Raw genomic sequence first — 20,327 nt, forward strand, 5'->3', positions numbered from 1 at the left:
CTCTACAAAATGGGCAGACTCGCCTCTGTCCCACTTAGAGTCCCAGGGGAGTGCATGCTCACAAATGTCCATTGTATGATTAATGTGCAGGAATTGGTAGTTTGTATTAACAGGAGATGAGAGCTGGGAGCTGGGACTGGGCTCTGAGCCTGTCCCCCACCCCCAGTCACGTACAGATGTTCCCCATATTTAGGGCAAAGGAACAGACTGGAAGTAGAGACAGCAGAGAATGTGTGTGATTCACTGGCGACTGTCATGATGAGACCATGTGAGGCTATGGGTTAGTGTGCAATTGTGACACGGTGTGTGTGACCCTGTGTGCACCTGTGTGACTGTGCGTGACTATGGTAGGTGGGATTGCAGGGTGTGACAAGTCACTGTGACGTGCACAGCTATGGGACAGTGAGGTTGTGTGTGTGACATGTATATGACTGTATGTGACTTGTGAATGTGGGTGAGACTAAGGGAGAGTTGTGAGTCTGTATGACCATGTCACTCAGTGTGACCGTGGGGGTGAGGGTGACGGTGTGAGAGTGTTTGCCTCATGACAGTTGGGGAATGTGTGTTGTTGGAATGTGACTGAGGACTCTGTGGGTGACTGTGAAGTGTGTGAGTGTGTGACGGTGTTAATGGGTGTGGTTGCATGACATTATGTGTGACTTTCAGCTTGTGTCATAAAAAGACTGTATAATAAGACATAAAAAAAAAAAAGGCCAGGCGCGGTGGCTTATGCCTGTAATCCCAGCACTTTGGGAGGCCGAGGCGGGTGGATCACGAGATCAGGAGATCGAGACCATCCTGGCTAACACGGTGAAACCCCGTCTCTACTAAAAATACAAAAAATTAGCCGGGCATAGTGGCGGGCACCTGTACTCCCAGCTACTTGGGAGGCTGAAGCAGGAGAATGGCGTGAACCTGGGAGGCGAGGCTTGCAGTGAGCTGAGATCACGCCACTGCACTCCAGCCTGAGTGACACAGCAAGACTCTGTCTCAAAAAAAAAAAAAGAGTCGGGCACAGTGGCTCATGCCTGTGATTCCAGCACTTTGGGAGGCTGAGGCAGGCAGATCACCTGAAGTCAGGAATTTGAGACCAGCCTGGCCAACATAGTGAAACCCCATCTCTTCTAAAAAAAAAAAAAAAAAAAAAATAGCCAGACACAGTGGCTCACGCCTGTAATCCCAGCACTTTGGGAGACTGAGGCGAGAGGATCACGAGGTCAGGAGTTCAAGACCAGCCTGGCCAACATGGTGAAAACTTGTCTCTACTAAAAATACAAAAATTAGGTGGGCATGGTGGCGCGTGCCTGTAATCCCAGCTACCCGGGGGGCTGAGGCAGGATAATTGCTTGAACCAGGACCCAGGAGGTGGAGATTGCAGTGAGCCAAGATCACGCCACTGTACTCCAGCCTGGGCTACAGAGGGAGACTCGGCCAAAAAAGAAAAAAAAAATTATTAGCCGGGCATGGTTGCGGGCGCCTGTAATCCCAGCTACTTGGGAGGCTAAGACAGGAGAATTGCTTGAACCTGGGAAGCAGAGGTTCCAGTGAGCTGAGATCATGCCACTGCACTCCAGCCTGGGCGACAGAGTGAGACTCCATCCCAAGAAAGAAAGACAGAAAGGGAGGAAGAGAGGAAGGGAGGAAGGGAGGAAGGGAGGGGGGAGGGGAGAGGGGAGAGGGGAGAGGGGAGAGGGAAAGGAAAGGAAAGTCCTTTGCAGCAACACAGATGCAGCTGGAGGCCAGTATCCTAAGTGAATTAACAAAGGAACAGAAATCCAAACACCAGATGCTCTTACTTATAAGTGGGAGCTGAGCACTGGGTACACATGGACACCAACATGCGAACAACGGACACTGGGGACTCCTAGAGGGGGCAGGGAAGGAGACAAGGGCTAAAAAACTACCCGTTGGGTGCCATGCTCACTACCTGGATGATGGGATCATTTATACCCCCAACCTCAGCATCGTGCAATACACCCCCGTGACAAACCTGCACATGTGCCCCCTGAATCTAAAATAAAAGTTAAGGCCAGGCGCGGTGGTTCATACCTGTAATCCCAGCACTTTGGGAGGCCAAGGTGGGAGGATCACTTGAGGCCAGGAGTTGGAGAACAATATGGCCAACATGGTGAAACCTCATCTCTACTAAAAATATAAAAATTAGCCAGGCGTGGTGGCATACACCTGTAGTCCCAGCTACTCTGGTGGTTGAGGCATGAGAATCGCCTGAACCCAAGAGGCAGAGGTTGCCAAGTTGGCGCCACTGCACTCCAGCCTGGGTGACAGAGTGAGACCCTGTCTAGAAAAAATAAATAAAATGAATTAAAATAAATGAATAAATAAATAAATAAAAGTTGAGGCTGGGTGTGATGGCACATCCCTGTAGTCCCAGCACTTTGGGAGGCCGAGGCAGGAGGATTACTTGAGGCCAAGAGTTGGAGACCAGCATGGCCAACATGGTGAAACCCCATCTCTACTAAAAATACAAAAATTTTAGCTGGGTGTGGTGGCATACACCTGTAGTCCCAGCTACTCGGGAGGCTGAGGCAGGAGAATCTCCTGAACCCTGGAGGCGGAGGTTGAAGTGAGCCAAGATGGCGCCACTGCACTCCATCCTGGGTGACAGAGTGAGACCCTGTCTCAAAAAAAAAAAAGTTGAAATTATTTTTTAATAAAATGGTGGGGCATGGTGGCTCATGCCCATAGTCCCAGCTAGTCAAGAGGCTGAGTTAAGAGGATCCCTTGAGCCCAGGAAGTGGAGGCTGCAGTGAGCTATAATTGTTCCAGTGCACTCCACTCTCATAAATAAATAAATAAATAAAATGTAAAAAGGATTGTATGGGCCAGGTGTGGTGGCTGTCGCCTGTAATCCCACCACTTTGGAAGGCCAAGACATGTGGATCACCTGAGGTCAGGAGTTTGAGACCAGCCTGGGCAACATGGTGAAACACCGTCTCTACTAAAAATACAAAAATTAGTCGGTTGTGGTAGTGTGTGCCTGGAATCCCAGCTACTTGGGAGGCTGCAGTGGGAGAATTGCTTGAACCCAGGAGGCGGAGGTTGCAGTGAGCTGAGATCATGCTACTGTACTCCAGCCTCAGCAACAGAGGAAGACTGTCTCAAAAAAAAAAAAATTGTATGTCTGCGAGTAACCACACAACTGCATACTGCATATATTTATTTCATGACAATCCTTCCTTGAACCCCTGCTCTTAACGATTTTGGGGACCCAGTGGTGACCCAGATGTCCTGGCTCTACCCTCCCGGGCCACACAGGCTAGCAGGGCAACAGTGTTTGTGATGAAACCCGGTGATTGCGTGAATGTGTGGGTGATTGACAGTGTTGTTGGAACTGTGAGACACTATGAGCGTTACTGTGTGTGTGCAGGAGTCCATAGCCCTGGGTACATGACTGTGTGTCACAGTGGATGACTGTCCACCTGTGAGTGAGAGACTGTGGCTGTCTGGGTGTGACCGTGGGACTGTATGGGTGTGACTGAATGTGTGACTGTGTGAGTAACAGCTTGTGAGGTTCTGTGACTGTGCCTTTCCATGGCTCAGCCTATGGGATTGTGTGTGACACTGCATGTTTGATTGAGTGACTGAGGCTCTGGGAATGAATGGCGGTGGGGGCGGGTACCTGTGGGTGGGACAGCATGAGAGATTGTACACACTTGGTGCAGGGGTCCTCAGGACGATAAGGACAATTCAGTAACTGCCCTCCCTCATGACCTTGATGACTGCCCCCTGCTCGGCTCTCTGCCCCAGAGCTCCCCGCTTCCGTCCCCTGTCCTGCCTTGGCCCCGCCCCCTCCCACCACCCCGGGCTGCCAGCGCCTGTCACCTCTCCCAGAGCCGAGACAAGGCAGTGGAGGCAGCGGTGGCAGGGGCTGCAGGAGCAAGTGACCAGGAGCAGGACTGGGGACAGGTGAGGGCTCCCCAATCCCAGCCCATTCTCCCTGCCCCCCCTTGACCCCTCAAGTCTCTGGCACTCTCCCTCTCTGCTTCTCTGCCCTGCCTTTGTCTCTCTGTCTCTGTGCCCACCACCATCTCTGCTCATCTCTCTCTCTGCGTGTTTCCATCTCTGGTTAGCTGCTAGATAACTTCTCTTTCCCCTGCTCTGTCTCCCTCCACGTCTCTGCCTCTTCTTTGACTCCTAGCCCACATCTGCGTCTCTTTCTCTGTTTGTTTTTCTCTGGTCTCTGGCTGGGGGTCTCATTCTGTCCCTCCGTCTCTGCGCCTCTCAGTCTTTACATTTCTGTCTCTTGTGTCTGTGACGCCGTTGTCTGTCCTTCTGAGGCTCGACCTGAGATCCTCTCTGCTTCCGTCTTTCTCTACGTGGAGCCGCGGGGGCGCGGGTGAGTGAGTGGGTGTCGGGCGTTAGACCGATTTCCAGGCATCTACACATCTAACCCCGGATCTGTCGCTTCTCTAGTCCCTAAGTATTTGGATGCTGGGAAAGGGTTGTTCCACTTACTCTGGGCTTTATCTACCCCCAGCGGGGAAAGTTTTGTAAGGTCAGGTTCCTATGTGTGCTAGAAAACCCTTTGGGCTTGGAGAGTGGGAGCTCGGATGGGCGTTTCAAGTTCTCCACCAGGCTGTGGGAACTCAGATGGGCGTTTCAAGTACCCCACTAGGGGGTACTGAAAACCTTCAAGTTTTTCAGTTCCCCATAGAAAAGGGGTCTAGGCTGACGGTTTCTACCCCCTCCTCTCCAAGGCGGTCCCCGGGTTCCCAGGAGTCTGTAGGTCCAGACTTGCGGTGACACTGACACTTCCGCCCAGCGTAGCTCTAGGGCAACCGCCCGCTCAGCAAACACCCCCCTTCCACCTTTGCTGCCCCAACAACAGTCAGGGGCGGCCGGGGAATCACTTAAGGGGCCCCGCCCATCACCGGAGTTCCACCCACTCCGCGTGCCTCTCCCTCCCCCCAGATCATCACGCCTGGGAGTCGCGGGAGCGGGTGCGCTGCCTCGGAGTCCCGCGTGTATACGGCTCCCCAGCCGTCTGCCCCTGTGTGTGAATCCCTGAGGCGGGGTGACGCTGGGGTTGGAGTAGGAGGGCAGAGGTGCTGACCTTGCCCTGGGACCCTCCAGGCCTGATCGCCCCTGCACGAACCAGACCCTTCGCCGCCCTCACGATGACTACCTCTCCGATCCTGCAGCGGCTGCTGCGGCTCTCACTGTGCGGGCTGCTGCTCCAGAGGGCGGAGGTGAGGAAGCGAGTAGCCAGAGGAGCTCCAGGCTTGGAGGGAGGTATGGGGACGGTTTTAGGGCTTCCGTCGTCAGGGCGCTGTCGCTCACGCCTGTAATCCCAGCACTTTGGGAGGCCGAAGCGGGTGGATCCCTTGAGGCCAGGAGTTCGAGACCAGCCTGGCCAACATGGTGAAACTCCCTCTCTACTAAAAAAATACAAAAATTAGCCGGGCGTGGTGGCGGCCGCCTGTAATCCCAGCTACTCGGAAGGCTGAGGCAGGAGAATCGCTTGAGCCCGGGAGGCAGAGGTTGCGGTGAGCCGAGATCGCGCCACCGCACTCTAACTTGGGTGACAGAGTGAGACTCTGTCTCGGGGGGGGGGGAAAAAGGCTTCCCTCAGCGCAAAGAGAGTTTCAAGACTGTCCCGCTTGCCCAGATTCAAGTTGTTGGGTGGTGGTTTGTTTGTTTGTTTGTTTCGAGACGGAGTCTCACTCTGTCACCCAGGCTGAGATGCAGTGGCATGATCTCGGCTCACTATAACCTCCGTCTCCCGGGTTCAAGCGATTCTCCCGCCTCAGCCTCTCGAGTAGCTGGGACTACAGGCGCACTCCACCATGCCTGGCTAATTTTTGGATTTTTAGTAGAGACGGGGATTTCACCATGTTGGTCAGGCTGGTCTCGAACTCCTGGCCTCTAGTGATCCACCCGCTTCGGCCTCCCAAAGTGCTGGGATTACAGGCGTGAGCCACCGCGCCCGGGCCCAGATTCGAGTTTTGATTATCGTTTCCACTCCCTTTTCTTCCCCCAACAAGTCCTCCTGATAATTTCCAGCCACCCCCTCCCCAATTTTCTTGAAGGTTTTCAGTCTCCCATAGCAACTCCAGTGGGTGGCTTCCAGGCACCCCACCCCAAGACTTGGAAGTGGTTTCCAAGCTACCCAAGACTCCCGAACAACACGCAACAGACCCTCGAAGTCTCTCTGGGGCGCTTCTGGGCCACATGGACCTAGCAGCCTGGGAGCGGGGGTCGGTCTGGGGGGGTCCTCCCTTCTTTCTTTTCCTAGACAGGCTCTAAGGGGCAGACGGCGGGGGAGCTGTACCAGCGCTGGGAACGGTACCGCAGGGAGTGCCAGGAGACCTTGGCAGCCGCGGAACCGCCTTCAGGTGTGACCAGGAGGGCTGGGGACGCGGGGAGGACCTGAGGCTGAGAGGGGTGGGCTTGGGGTGGGCCTTGGGCTGACGGGCAGGGAAGAAATCTCGGGGCGCTGTGGGCTGGAGAGGCCCGGGGACTGACCTGAGCATGGTGGGAACTGGGGCGGGACCACGGTTCCTGGGGGAGGCCTGGGAGGAAGCTTGAAATGGGAGGAGCCTTGGGCGGGGCCTGCACAGAAATAAACCTTGAAGGGGGCGGGGTTTGGGATGGAGACTGGGAAGGGCCCTTCCGGGTGGGACGATCTGGGGCGGGGACTTGTTTGGTGGGAGGAGCCCAGAGTGGGGCCGTGAGGAGGGGCGGAGCTTTGAGACTGGTGGGAGGAGCTTGTGGCCGAGCCGGGACGGAACGCCCTCCGAGTGGGCGGGGCTAGAGCCGGGCTTGGTGTGGCCGACGGAGAAGCACTTGGCCCACTGCGCAGTAGCACTTGGCCCACTGCGCAGTAGGTCCACTGGGCACCTGGCCCCCGTGCCCACCCCCAGGCCTCGCCTGTAACGGATCCTTCGATATGTACGTCTGCTGGGACTATGCTGCACCCAATGCCACTGCCCGTGCGTCCTGCCCCTGGTACCTGCCCTGGCACCACCATGGTGAGGTGCTCCCTGGGCCCGGAGCCCTCCCCAGACACAAACAACTGCTAACCTTTGCCCCCAGACACCTACATCCGAGTCCCACAGCTCACCTGCACCCCTCTCCTGCTCCTCTTTGCCCCCTACTCCTTTCCGGCAGGCTGGGTTTCTCCTGTCTGTCCAACCCTGCCTATCTCACATAACGCAGCTTCTCTGTCTCCGTATCTCTTTCTATTTATTTATTTGGAGACGGAGTCTCGCTCTATCGCCCAGGCTGGAGTGCAGTGGGATGAACTCGGCTCACTGCAACTTCCGCCTCCCGGGTTCAAGCGATTCTCCAGCCTCAGCCTCCCGAGAAGCGGGGATTACAGAAGCCGGGATTACAGGCGCGCGCCACCACACCTGGCTTTTTTTTTTTTTTTTTAATTTTTAGTACAGACAGGGTTTCACCATGTTGGCCAGGCTGGTCTCGAACTCCTAACCTCAAGTGATCCGCCGGCCTTGGCTTCCCAAAGTTCTGGGATTACAGGCATGAGCCACCGCGCCCGGCCACCACAGGATTCTTATTTTGTCTCCTTTTCCTGAGTCTGTCAGTCTCTGGGCATCTTAACCTAACTAGCTATGTCGCTTCAGACACTTTGTTTATTTAACCTATTTTTTTCTTTTTGAGACAGAGTCTGGCTCTGTCACCCATGTGGTGGCAGCATCATAGTTCACTGCAGCCTGGGAACTCCTGGGTTCAAGCGATCCTCCCGCCTCAGCCTCCCAAATAGCAGGGACTACAGGCGCACGCTAACACACCCAGCTAATTTTTTAAAAAAAATTGGCAGTGACGGAGTCTTGCCATGTTACCCAGGCTGGTCTTAAACTCCTGGCCTCAAGGGATCCTCTCACCTCAGCCTCCCAAAGCGCTGGGATTACAGGCCTATTTAACTTTTGTTGTTTTTGTTGTTGTTGAGACAGAGTCTCGCTTTGTTGCAAGGCTGGAATGCAGTGGCGTGATCTCGGCTCACTGTAACCTCACCTCCCGGGTTCAAGCGATTCTCCTGCCTCAGCCTCCTGAGTAGCTGGGACTACAGGCGCACGCCACCACACCCAGCTAATTTTTGTATTTTTAGTAGAGACAGGGTTTCACCATGTTGGCCAGGATGGTCTCAATCTCTTGACCTTGTGATCCACCTGTCTTGGCCTCCCAAAGTGCTGGGATTACAGGTGTGAGCCACCACGCCCAGCCTTAACATTTTGTACCTCAATTTTCCCATATGTAGAACTAGGTTAAGGATATTACGAATTCCATGGGCTAGTATGAATATTAAATTAATACAAATAACATGCCATATAAGGGTTTATCATCATCATCATCATCATCATCATCATCACCACTTCGGCTCTCTCCCTCTCTGTTATTGTCTCACAGTTTGTCTTTCTGTATTTATCTCTTTCTCTGTGTGCCTTAATTCCCTCTCTTCTTTCCCCACAGTGGCTGCAGGTTTCGTCCTCCGCCAGTGTGGCAGTGATGGCCAATGGGGACTTTGGAGAGACCATACACAATGTGAGAACCCAGAGAAGAATGAGGCCTTTCTGGTAAGAAGAGGTGAGGGCTTCAGGTTAGGAGTCCAGGGAGAGATGGAAAGGCAGTAGATTCAGGCAGGGCCTGAAACCCCTTGGACTGTTCAGACCTCTGGGTTGTAAGTGAGAGAAACTCAATTCAGACTTGCTTCAAAGAGAGAAAGATGTACTGCCTTCTGTGATGGAAAAGAATAAGATGGCCAGGTGCTGTGGCTCACGCCTGTAATCCCAGCACTTTGGGAGGCCAAGGAGGGTGGATCACTTGAGGTCAGGAGTTTGAGACCAGCCTGGCCAACATGTCAAAACCCCGTCTTTACTAAAAATACAAAAATTAGCTGGGCATGGTGGTATGCACCTGTAGTCCCAGCTACTCAGGGGGCTGAGACATGAGAATTGCTTGAACCCAGGAGGCAGAGGTTGCAGTGAGCCAAGATCGTGCCACTGCACTCCAGCCTGAGTAACAGAGCGAGACTCCATCTCAAAAAAAAAAAAAAAAAAAAAGAATGCTGTAGTTGGGCCAAGCTCAATGGCTCATGCCTATAATTCCAACACTTTGAGAAGATGATTGCTTGAACGCAGGATTTTGAGACCAGCCTGGGTAACATAGTGAAACTCCATCTCTACAAAAAATATAAAAATTTGGCCAGGAGTGGTGGCTCATGCCTGTAATCCCAGCACTTTGGGAGGCCAAGGCGGGCGGATCACGAGGTCAAGAGATTGAGACCATTCTGGCCAACACGGTGAAACCCCGTCTCTACTAAAAATACAAAAATTAGCTGGGCATGGTGGCGTGCACCTGTAGTTCCAGCTACTCTGGAGGCTGGGGTGGGAGGATCGCTTGGGCCCTGGGGGGCGAGGCTGCAGGGAACCATGATCCTGCCAGAGCACTCCAGCCTGGGCAACAAAGCAAGACCATGTCTCAAAAAAAAAAAAATCTCTGGTTGGCTGGTCACATGCCTCGTGCCCTGGAGCTGAAGGGTGGAGTCAGCCCTTCTCAAATAAGGGTAAGCAGTTCCCCAAGATAAAATAGGGTATTTGGACAGAAACAAAGAGCAGAGGTCCTTCCAGTCTCTCTCTGGGCCTGGGGCTTCGAGCCAAGCCTTGTTCCCTTCCCCTTCTTGCCCCGACCAGGACCAAAGGCTCATCTTGGAGCGGTTGCAGGTCATGTACACTGTCGGCTACTCCCTGTCTCTCGCCACACTGCTGCTAGCCCTGCTCATCTTGAGTTTGTTCAGGTGGGACCTTAACCCTGAGTGGTGGCGGCAGAGATGTGAGCTCGGCCTCAGTTTGTCCAGTAAGATGGGGTGGTCTGTTTCCACCAGGTCCAGCTATCCACTGGTGGTTCTATGGGGAGCAGTGGGGGTGGTTAAAGGAGCTCTGTGTGGCCGGGAGCGGTAGCTGATGCCTGTAATCCCAGCTCTTTGGGATGCCAAGGCAGGAGGATCGCTTGAGCCCAGGAGTTTGAGATCAGGCTGGGCAATATAGTGAAACCTTGTCTCTACGACAAATAAAATTAGCTAGGCATACTGGTGGTGCACCTGTGGTACCAGCTATAGGGGGGCGCTGAGACAGGAGGATTGCTTGAGCTCAGGAGGTTGAGGCTGCAGTGAGCCCTGATTGTGTCACTGCATTCTAGCCTGGGTGACAGAGTGAGACCCTGTTTAAAAAAAAAAAAATAGAACTCTGTGTGGCTGAGGACAGCTCTCCAGGGGCCCCCACACTGCCTTCCAAATTCCCCTAGGCGGCTACATTGCACTAGAAACTATATCCACATCAACCTGTTCACGTCTTTCATGCTGCGAGCCGCGGCCATTCTCAGCCGAGACCGTCTGCTACCTCAACCTGGCCCCTACCTTGGGGACCAGGCCCCTGCGCTGTGGAACCAGGTGGGCATCCTCCTTCCGTTCCTCCAAATGGGAATCTTGCTTCTCTGGTGGGACCAGGAAGTTCTCAGTCCATTTCCTATCTCCTACACTCTCCACAGTTTATCTGAGTTGGGAGGGTCCCTCTCCAAATGTGTCTTGGGGTGGGGGATCAAGACACATTTGGAGAGGGAACCTCCCAACTCGGCCTCTGCCATCATTTAACTCTCCCAGCCTATCACTCCCATACTGGAATTTTCCGTTCCTCTCCCTCATTATTTCACCCATCATTGAACTTTTTCGCCAATGAGAGAATCCACCTGCTGGCGGTGAGGCATGGCAGGATACGAGAAAGTAAGTGGGGGTGGGGATGTGGCAGGTGCCAGTTTGTTACTAGGAGACAGGGTGGGAGAGACTAGAGTCTGGGAGCAGACGTGGTAAGAACTAACTTGTTGAAAGTTGGACCATACCAATTGTTAAGAAGCCGCACGCACCCAGGCACAGTGGCTCACATCTGTAATCCCAGCACTTTGGGAGGCCAAGACAGGCAGATCATGAGGCCAGGAGTTCAAGATCAGCCTGGCCAATATGGTGAAACCCCGTCTCTACTAAAAATACAAAAATTAGCTGGGTGTGGTGGCGGACGCCTGTAATCCCAGCTACTCAGGAGGCTGAGGCAGAAGAATTGCTTGAACCCAGGAGACAGAGGTTGCAGTGAGCTGAGATTGCGCCACTGCACTCCAGCCTGGGTGACAGAGCAAGACTCCATCGCAAAAAAAAAAAAAAAAAAAAAAAAAGGCCATAGCGTGGCCCGGCAGTGGCTCATGCCTGTAATCCCAGCACTTTGGGAGGCTGAGGTGGGCAGATCGCTTTTTGCCCAGGAGTTCAAGACCAGCCTGGGTAACATAGCAAAACCCCACCTCTACAAAAACATACAAAAATTAGCCAGGCATGGCGGCCCTCGCCTGTACTCCCAGCTACTTGGGAGGCTGAGATGGTAGGATCACTTGAGTCCATCAGGTCGAGGCTGCAGTGAGCTGTGATGCTGTGATAGCGCCAGTGCAATCTGGCGAAAGATTGAGACCCTGTTTCAAAAAAATAAAATGAAATAAAATAAAATAAGAGGGGCCAGGCACGGTGGCTCATGCCTGTAATCCAAGCACTTTGGGAGGACGAGGCAGGCAGGACCCAAGGTCAGGAGTTCGAGACCAGCCTGACCAACATAGTGAAACCCCGTCTCTACTAAAAATACAAAAATTAGCTGGGCATGGGGCACATGCCTGTAGTCCCAGCTACTCAGGAGGCTGAGGTAGGAGAATCACTTGAACCTGGGAGGCAGAGATTGCAGTGAGCCGAGATCGTGCCATTGCGCTCCAGCCTGGGCGACAGAGCAAGGCTCCGTCTAAAAAAAAAAGAGGAAGCCATAGGGCAGGAGAGTCCATAATGTGGGTACTGGCAGGGAGTTCAGTTCTTAGAAGGAGCTGGGGTGACCAGTGACAGAGGTCACATTTTGGGGATCTAGGGGGAACTGACGGCAATGATGGAAGATACCAATTATTTTTTGTTTTGTTTTTGTTTGTTTTGTTTCTTTGAGACGGAGTCTCAAAAAAGAAGCTGATTCTTTTTTTTTTTTTTTTTTTTTTTTGAGACGGAGTCTCCCTCTGTCGCCCAGGCTGGTGTGCAGTGGCGCAATCTCGGCTCACCGCAACCTCCACCTCCTGGGTTCAAGCGATTCTCCTGCATCAGCTTCCCGAGTAGCTGGGATTACAGGCGCCTGCCACCACACCTGGCTAATTTTTGTATTTTTAGCAGAGACAGGGTTTCACCATGTTGGCCAGGCTGGTCACCAACTCCTGACTTCAGGTGATCCGCCCACCTCGGCCTTCTAAAGTGCTGGGATTACAGGCGTGAGCCACCGCGCCCAACCAGATACCAATTGTTAAGGGGTTCAGAGTGGGAGAGTCCATACAGGGAAAGGGAATAGGGTGAGAGAAACCAATCACAGATACCATTCACTGGGGACACAGAGTGGAAGAACCTTTGATGGCAAGAGACGGGGTGGAAGGGCGATCAAAGCTGGGGGAGGCTGGGAGACACCCGGGCAGCGCTGACTACCCCTCTACCGGTCTGGCTCCTCCCTAGGCCCTCGCTGCCTGCCGCACGGCCCAGATCGTGACCCAGTACTGCGTGGGTGCCAACTACACGTGGCTGCTGGTGGAGGGCGTCTACCTGCACAGTCTCCTGGTGCTCGTGGGAGGCTCCGAGGAGGGCCACTTCCGCTACTACCTGCTCCTCGGCTGGGGTGAGCTCCGATCCCGTCCCCCGCCCAACCCAGCGCACCTCTCCTCGGCTCCCCCAACTGCCCTGCTGGTTGGCCTCTGCGGGTCTCCTCCCGTCTCTAGGCTTCTGCCTTCCCCACCCCGACAGAGGAATTCCGCGGGTCTTGGGCCTGGCGGGGCCCGTGAGCGCGCTGACAGCTGCGGCGGGGTGGGGGGGCGGGGTCGGGGTCTGCACAGGGGCCCCCGCGCTTTTCGTCATTCCCTGGGTGATCGTCAGGTACCTGTACGAGAACACGCAGTGAGTTGCAGGGTCTGGGGCGGGGCGTGGGAGGTGGGCGGGGCTTTGAGGGACTGTGGCGGGTTGTGATGGACACGTGGGCAGGGTCGGAAGGCTATTCGGTGCTGGGGATACGTGGGCGGGATCCGAAGTAATGGGGAGCTAGGAAAGGTTGTGTTCCAGGGCAATCGGCAAGGGGAGGGGGTGGGGCCTGGATCGTAATGGGCGGGACCTTAGAGAATGTGTGTGGTCTCAAGTGCGGTGGGCGGGGCCTAGCGAGCAAATGAGCTTGGTGATCGGTGAATCTAGAGTTTTTCTATCTCTTAGCTCTACTCCGCCTTCCCCAGGTGCTGGGAGCGCAACGAAGTCAAGGCCATTTGGTGGATTATACGGACCCCCATCCTCATGACCATCTTGGTAGGATCGGTCCCGCCTCCACCAGGCCGCCCTCAGGGATTTCCCATTCTGGGAAGTGGGGTGCCACCTCCTCCTGCCCCTTCAGAATGGGATCGCGGCTGGCTCAGCCCTTATCTCTCCCCACAGATTAATTTCCTCATTTTTATCCGCATTCTTGGCATTCTCCTGTCCAAGCTGAGGACACGGCAAATGCGCTGCCGGGATTACCGGCTGAGGTGAGGGCATGCGTTGGGGACCGAGGGGAAGGGGCCGGGTGCGAGATGGGGAACCAGGGCTGCGGGATCACTGCTGCCGCCCTCTCTCCCCAGGCTGGCTCGCTCCACGCTGACGCTGGTGCCCCTGCTGGGTGTCCACGAGGTGGTGTTTGCTCCCGTGACAGAGGAACAGGCCCGGGGCGCCCTGCGCTTCGCCAAGCTCGGCTTTGAGATCTTCCTCAGCTCCTTCCAGGTGCTCAGGCAGGGTGCAGGGGCTCCATCCTTCCACCCAGGGCCTCCTCCCCAGAGGGGCACGAAAGCTACAGTCGTTCTCTGTTGCAGCCACTGAATGGGGTGGGAAGATGGGATTTAGTTCGTTCATTAATTCATTCATTCATTTTTTTTTTTTTTTTTTGAGACGGATTCTCGCCCTGTCGCCCAGGCGGGAGTACAGTGGCGCAATCTCGGTTCATTGCAGCCTCTGACTCCTGGGTTCAAGCGATTCTCCTGCCTCAGCCTCTAGAGTAGCTGGGATTACAGGAATGTGCGACAACACCTGGCTAATTTTGTATTTTTAGTAGAGACGGGGTTTCACCATGTTGGCCAGGCTGGTCTCCAACTCCTAACCTCGGGTAGTCCACCCGCCTCGGCCTCCCAAAGTGCTGGGATTACAGGCGTGAGCCATGGCGCCCAGCCCGTTCATTCATTCCATACAAAATACTGAGCTAGGACTGTCCTGGGCTGTGGGGAGCAGCAGGGACCAGGACAGGAGATTGGCGGCCCCAGCAGTGCTGCCTGCTAGTGAAGAGTGAGGGCTTCGAAGCTGGACACAGCTGAGGCCAAATTCAGGTTCTGTCACTTTCTAGCTGTTTGCCAGCTGTGTGGCCTTCACCTCAGGGTTGAGGGTAGGGAGAGGTAAGTGAGGTGCCAACGTGTAGAATCTAAGGAAAGATTCATTCCAAAATTGAAGGCCCACCTTACACTTGCTTGGTTTACCTGAGTCCCCAACCTGCTTCACCTCATTCGGCCTGTTTTCTCATCTCTAAAGTGGGGAAAATACCAGTCTCAGTGGACAAGGCTGTTCATTCATTAAATTCAGCAAAAAATTACTGAGCATGTGTATATGCTAAGCACTCCTCCAGGCTTATCACAGGAATACAGCCAAGAACCAAATGGTCCCTACCCTCCAGTGGGAAAGACACACTAAACACACTATAGAAGTAAGGCATACAGCTGGGCGCAGTGGCTCACACCTGTAATCCCAGCATTTTGGGAGGCCGAGGCAGGCGGATCACCTGAGGTCAAGAGTTCAAGACCAGCCTGACCGATATGGTGAAACCCTGTCTCTACTAAAAAAATAGAAAAATTAGCTGGATGTGGTGGCGGCCGCCTGTAATCCCAGCTACTCAGGAGGCTGAGGTGGGAGAATCAATTGAACCCGGGAGGTGGAGGTTGCAGTGAGCTGAGATCACGCCACTGCACTCCAGCCTGGCCACAGAGGGAGATCATGTCTCAAGAAAAAAAAAAAGGAAAGCATATAGAATGTCAGATGGTGAGATGTGCCTAGAGGGAGAATAAAGCAAGAAAAGAGATGAGGAGTGTCCACTGAGGGATGGGGTTTCATTTATTTTTATTTTTTTAGAGATGAGGTCTCCCTCTGTTGTCCAGGCTGGATCCAGTGCAGGCGTGTGATCCTAGCTCACTGCAGCCTTGGACTCCTGGTCCAAAGCAATCCTCCTGCTTCAGCCTCCTAAGTGGCTGGGAGCACAGGAGCAAGCCATCACACCTGACTATTTTTTTTTTTTTTTTTGAGACAGAGTTTCACTCTTGTTGCCCAGGCTGCAGTGCAATGGTGCCATCTCAGCTCACTGAAACCTCTACTTCCCAGATTCGAGCGATTCTCTTGCCTCAGCCTCCCAAGTAGCTGGGATTACAGGTGCCCACTACCACGCCTGGCTAAGTTTTGTATTTTTAGTAGAGATGGGGTTTCACCATGTTGGCCAGACTGGTCTCGAACCCCTGACCTCAGGTGATCCCCCCGCTTCAGCCTCCCAAAGTGCCGGGATTACAGGTGTGAGCCACCGCGCCCGGCCGAGATCCCCATCTCTACCAAAAATAAAAAATTAGCTGCCGGGCGCGGTGCCTCATGTCTGTAATCTCAGCACTTTGGAGGCCAAGGAGGCCAGTCCAGCGTGACCAACATGGAGAAACCCTGTCTCTACTTAAAATACAAAAATTAGCCAGGCTAGGTGGCATGTGCCTGTAATCCCAGCTATTCAGGAGGCTGAGGCAGGAACATCGCTTGAACCTGGGAGGCAGAGGTTGCACTGAGCTGAGATTGTGCCACTGCACTCCAGCCTGGGAAACAGAACAAGGCCCTGTCTCAAAAACAAACAAAAAATTAACTTGGTGTGGTGGTGCATGCCTGTAGTCTTAGCCACTCTGGAGGCTGAAGTGGGAGGATCCCTCTAGCTCAGGAGTTGAGGTTGAAGTGATGAAGTGAGCCATGATCACTCCACTGCACTCCAGCCTGGGTGACAGAGCCAGACCCTGTCTCAAAAAACAAAAACAGGCTGGGTGCGTTGGCTCACGTCTGTAATCCTAGCACTTTGGGAGGCTGAGGCGGGCGTATTGCCTGAGCTCAGGAGTTTGAGACAGCCTGGGCAACATGGCAAAAATTCTGTCTCTACTAAAAATACAAAAAATTAGCTAGGCGTGGTGGCACATGCCTGTAATCCCAGGTACTTGGGAGGCTGATTCAGGAGAATCGCTTGAACCTGGGAGGCCAAGTTTGCAGTGAGCTGAGATCGCGCCACTGCACTCCAGCCTGGGCGACAGAGCAAGACTCTGTCTCCCTGTCTCCAAAAAAAAAAAAAAAAAAAAAAAAAAAAAGCAAAAACCAAAACGGCAACACAATCACCCTAAATTTTCACAACTACTACTATATTACTGCTCCATTTTCCAGATGAAGAAACTGAGGCACAGTGTGGTTAAGCAGCTTGCCCAAATGGGAAAGAAAGTGGAAAGGTGGTTTTTGAGTCCAGGGAGCCCACCTCCAGGGTCCACAGTTCTTAACCGCCAGCCAGCAGTGCTCAGCTAACCTTCTGGAGCAAGCAGTGGGGTTGGTGTGGGGGAAGCCAGGAACCAGTGAAAAGATGACCCTAATAGTTTAGGACCACGGTGGCGGTAGCTGAGGTGCTTCAGGGCCTGGCAAGGGCTCGAGCTTATTAAGAGAACAGTTACAAAGGCTAGGCGCGGTGGCTCATGCCTGTAATCTCAGCACTTTCAGAGGCTGAGATGGGTGGATCTCCAGAGGTCAGGAGTTCGAGACCAGTCTAGACAACAGGATGAAACCCCGTCTCTACTAAAAATACGAAAATTAGCTGGGCGTGGTTGAGGGCGCCTGTAATCCCAGCTACTCAGGAGGCTGAAACAGGATAATCACTTGAACCCGGGAGGTAGAGGTTGCCGTTTGCCGAGATCGTGCCACTGCACTCCCGCCTGGGCAACAAGAGCAATATTCCGACTCTTAAAAACAAACAAACAAACAAACAAACCAAAAACGGGGAGGGAGGCGCGGAGGCGGTTACAGTCCTGCCCCCACCAGCGATGTAACCTTCGCGCCTCCTCTGGGCAGGGCTTCCTGGTCAGCGTCCTCTACTGCTTCATCAACAAGGAGGTAGGCAGAGCCCCGGCCGCCGCCCCCGCCCTCTGGCGGCAGCGCGGGGTACGGCGCCGCCTCTGAGCGCCATCGTGTCACAGGTGCAGTCGGAGATCCGCCGTGGCTGGCACCACTGCCGCCTGCGCCGCAGCCTGGGCGAGGAGCAACGCCAGCTCCCGGAGCGCGCCTTCCGGGCCCTGCCCTCCGGCTCCGGCCCGGGCGAGGTCCCCACCAGCCGCGGCTTGTCCTCGGGGACCCTCCCAGGGCCTGGGAATGAGGCCAGCCGGGAGTTGGAAAGTTACTGCTAGGGGGCGGGATCCCCGTGTCTGTTCAGTTAGCATGGATTTATTGAGTGCCAACTGCGTGCCAGGCCCAGTATGGAGGACGCTGGGGAAATGGTGAAGGAAACAGAAAAAAGGTCCCTGCCCTTCTGGAGATGACAACTGAGTGGGGAAAACAGACCGTGAACACAAAACATCAAGTTCCACACACGCTATGGAATGGTTATGAAGGGAAGTGAGAAGGGGGCCTAGGGTGGTCTGGGAGGCGTCTCCAAGGAGGTGACACTTAAGCCATCCCCGAAAGAGGTGAGAGAGATCACTTTGGGGAGAGCTGGAGAACAGGATTCTAGGCGGAAGCGATAGCATAGGCAAAAGGCCCTTGGGCAGGAAGGCGCTCAGCCTTGGCTGGAGTAGAATTAAGTCAGAGCCAACAGGTGAGGAGAGACAGAGAAGTGGGTAGGGGCACCCAAGTTGGGATTTCATTTCAGGTGCATTGGATTCTTAGGAGTGTCTCTTGGGGGTAATATTTTATTTTTAAAAAAATGAGATAGGATGTCACTCTTACTCAGGTTGGTCTTGAACTCCTGGGCTCAAGCAATCCTCCCACCACGGGTCTCTCACAGTGCTGGGATTACAGGCGTGAGCCACTGCACCCGGCTTTTTTTTTGTTTTTTTAAACGGAGTCTCACTCTGTCACCCAGGCTGGAGTGCAGTGGTGCAATTTCAGCTCACTGCACCCTCCACCTCCCGAGTTCAAGCCTCCCGGGTAGCTGGGATTACAGGCACCGCCACCACGCCCGGCTAATTTTTGTATTTTCAGTAGAGATAGGGTTTCCCCATGTTGGCCAGGCTGGTCTCGAACTCCTGACCTCAAGTGATCCACCCACCTCAGCCTCCCAAAGTGCTGGGATTACAGGCATGAGCCACCATGCCCGGCCCAAATGGGCTAATGTTTTAAACAGATCCTTCTTGTCTGTCCTGTAGGAGGACAAATTATCAGGGGCAGGGGTGGAAGCTGGAGCCCAGAAGGGAGGGGACTGCAGGTGGGAAGTGATGGTGGCTGGACCAGGATGGAGGCCACTGAGGGGTATGAAGCAGTCAGATTTGAAGCTGTTTAAAAGGTGGAGGTGAGAGGATTTCATGAAGGAGCACATGAGGACACAGCAGCAGAGAGGACTCCTTGGCTTTGGATGGTGGAGAGACGAAAGATAGAGAGATTGGGTTCGGGCAGGGGGAGAACCACGTGTGCTCTTTGGAAAGGTTAGGCTGGCAGTGTTTGTAGGACATGACAGGACATTGAGTGTAAGGGTCTGGAGCTCTCAGGAGAGGGGCGAGCTGGAGATAGTAATGTGAGAGGCACTGGGTCCTGAGAGGGTGATTTGGTGTGGACCGGAGCACAGGTGAGGCAAGGCAGGCCTCGCAGCTGAAACTTTATATCCAGAGCAGCCAGGGCCACTGCTGGCTGCGGAGTGAGGACGCATATCCCCACTGTCCTTAGATGGGTGGCCCCTGGGACCTGGGAGAATGAGGGGGCATGCTGACAGTCTCACTGTGGCTGGACCACCTGTACATACACCCACAAGACCCTCACCCCTAAATCCTCCCCCTACACATATGCACACTTAAGTTACCGTATGGGTGTTGTCAAGCGTTTTCCCTGGGGTCTGTGGCTCCCTGGACCGACATGCCCCAAAGCTGAACTCAGCCTTTTCAAGCTTGCGGCCCTGCTGCCCAATTCCCCTACACCCTGCCTTGTGGGTTCTCGCGGGGTGGGGGCCTTAGGGCAAGGCTCTTGTAAATAAAGTATAAGAAACAGTTGCTTTTTTTCTTTCTTGGGTAGAAGCATCTTCTTGGCAGTGTCACAAAGGGAAATGACCGAGGCAGTCTGCCTGGTGGAGTGGGGGCCCGTGGTGGCTTTACTCAAATTTATCCATGTGTTGCTACAAGAAAACAGGACACCTGCTGCCACTGTCCCTCCTAAGAGAGTCCCCAAGTGGCCATGTTACATGTGATCTGTGACATATATGATCAGATGTTACCTGCATCCTAGGGTCGCCTGGCATGCCCATGAGTGACGCTTAGGACCGTGCCTGGTGCTGGTGTGTGGACAATGCTGGGCCAGTTTGCCCAGGGCTATGCCTGCCACCTCTACTTTTATTTCACCCTCTGGAGGCGGACGCATTGGAAAGCATGTGGGGCAGGAGGTGAGGAAGGAAATTCAGACAAGCTGAGCAGAGCAGCCAGGACTGGAATCTTGGGTGCCAACCCGCAAGGTGGGGAAACTGATTTCCATTTCCCAGTAAGTACAGGTCGATACCACACCCAAGAAGGCAGGCAGGAATGGAACCCAGACTGACTCCAGGGCTGTGTTGCTTCCTGTATCAGAACCAAACCCCGGGTGACATCCTGTTGCATGCCCCTTGTCCCAACTTTATAGATTAGGACACTGCAGCTCCATCTTGCTACCCAAGAGTTAAGACTTTTTCTGGAGGACCTGGCTCCCCGGGTTTGGAAATAGTACCATTGTTTCCTAACTGGGTGACCCCAAGCAAGTTGCTTACCCTCTCTTGGCTTCAACGATCTCATCTATAAAATGGGATCACTTAGGTCGGGCATGGTGGCTCACGCCTGTAATCCCAGCACTTTGGGAGGCCGAGGTGGGTGGATCACAAGATCAGGAGTTTGAGACTAGCCTGGCCAACATGGTGAAATCCTGTCTCTACTAAAAATACAAAAATTAGCTGGGCGTGGTGGCGGGCGCCTGTAATCCCAGCTACTTGGGAGGCTGAGGAAGAATTGTTTGAACCCGGGAGGTG

General features: G+C 54.0%; 1 protein-coding gene across 1 annotated transcript; it reads left to right on the forward strand.

Moving 5' to 3' along the window:
- Window positions 1-4,986: 4,986 nt before the first annotated feature.
- Window positions 4,987-19,288, forward strand: GIPR (gastric inhibitory polypeptide receptor). The gene is given in 13 exon segments (XM_034944671.3): window positions 4,987-5,210; window positions 6,257-6,356; window positions 6,885-6,992; window positions 8,452-8,555; window positions 9,672-9,775; window positions 10,282-10,426; window positions 12,545-12,704; window positions 12,919-12,979; window positions 13,306-13,375; window positions 13,502-13,590; window positions 13,684-13,822; window positions 17,207-17,290; window positions 17,293-19,288. Coding segments are annotated over 13 exon segments (1,482 nt in total). The 5' UTR covers window positions 4,987-5,138; the 3' UTR covers window positions 17,539-19,288.
- Window positions 19,289-20,327: the final 1,039 nt, after the last annotated feature.

Source organism: Pan paniscus, chromosome 20 (genome assembly GCF_029289425.2).
Source record: "Pan paniscus chromosome 20, NHGRI_mPanPan1-v2.0_pri, whole genome shotgun sequence".
Classification (NCBI taxonomy): Eukaryota; Metazoa; Chordata; class Mammalia; order Primates; family Hominidae; genus Pan; species Pan paniscus.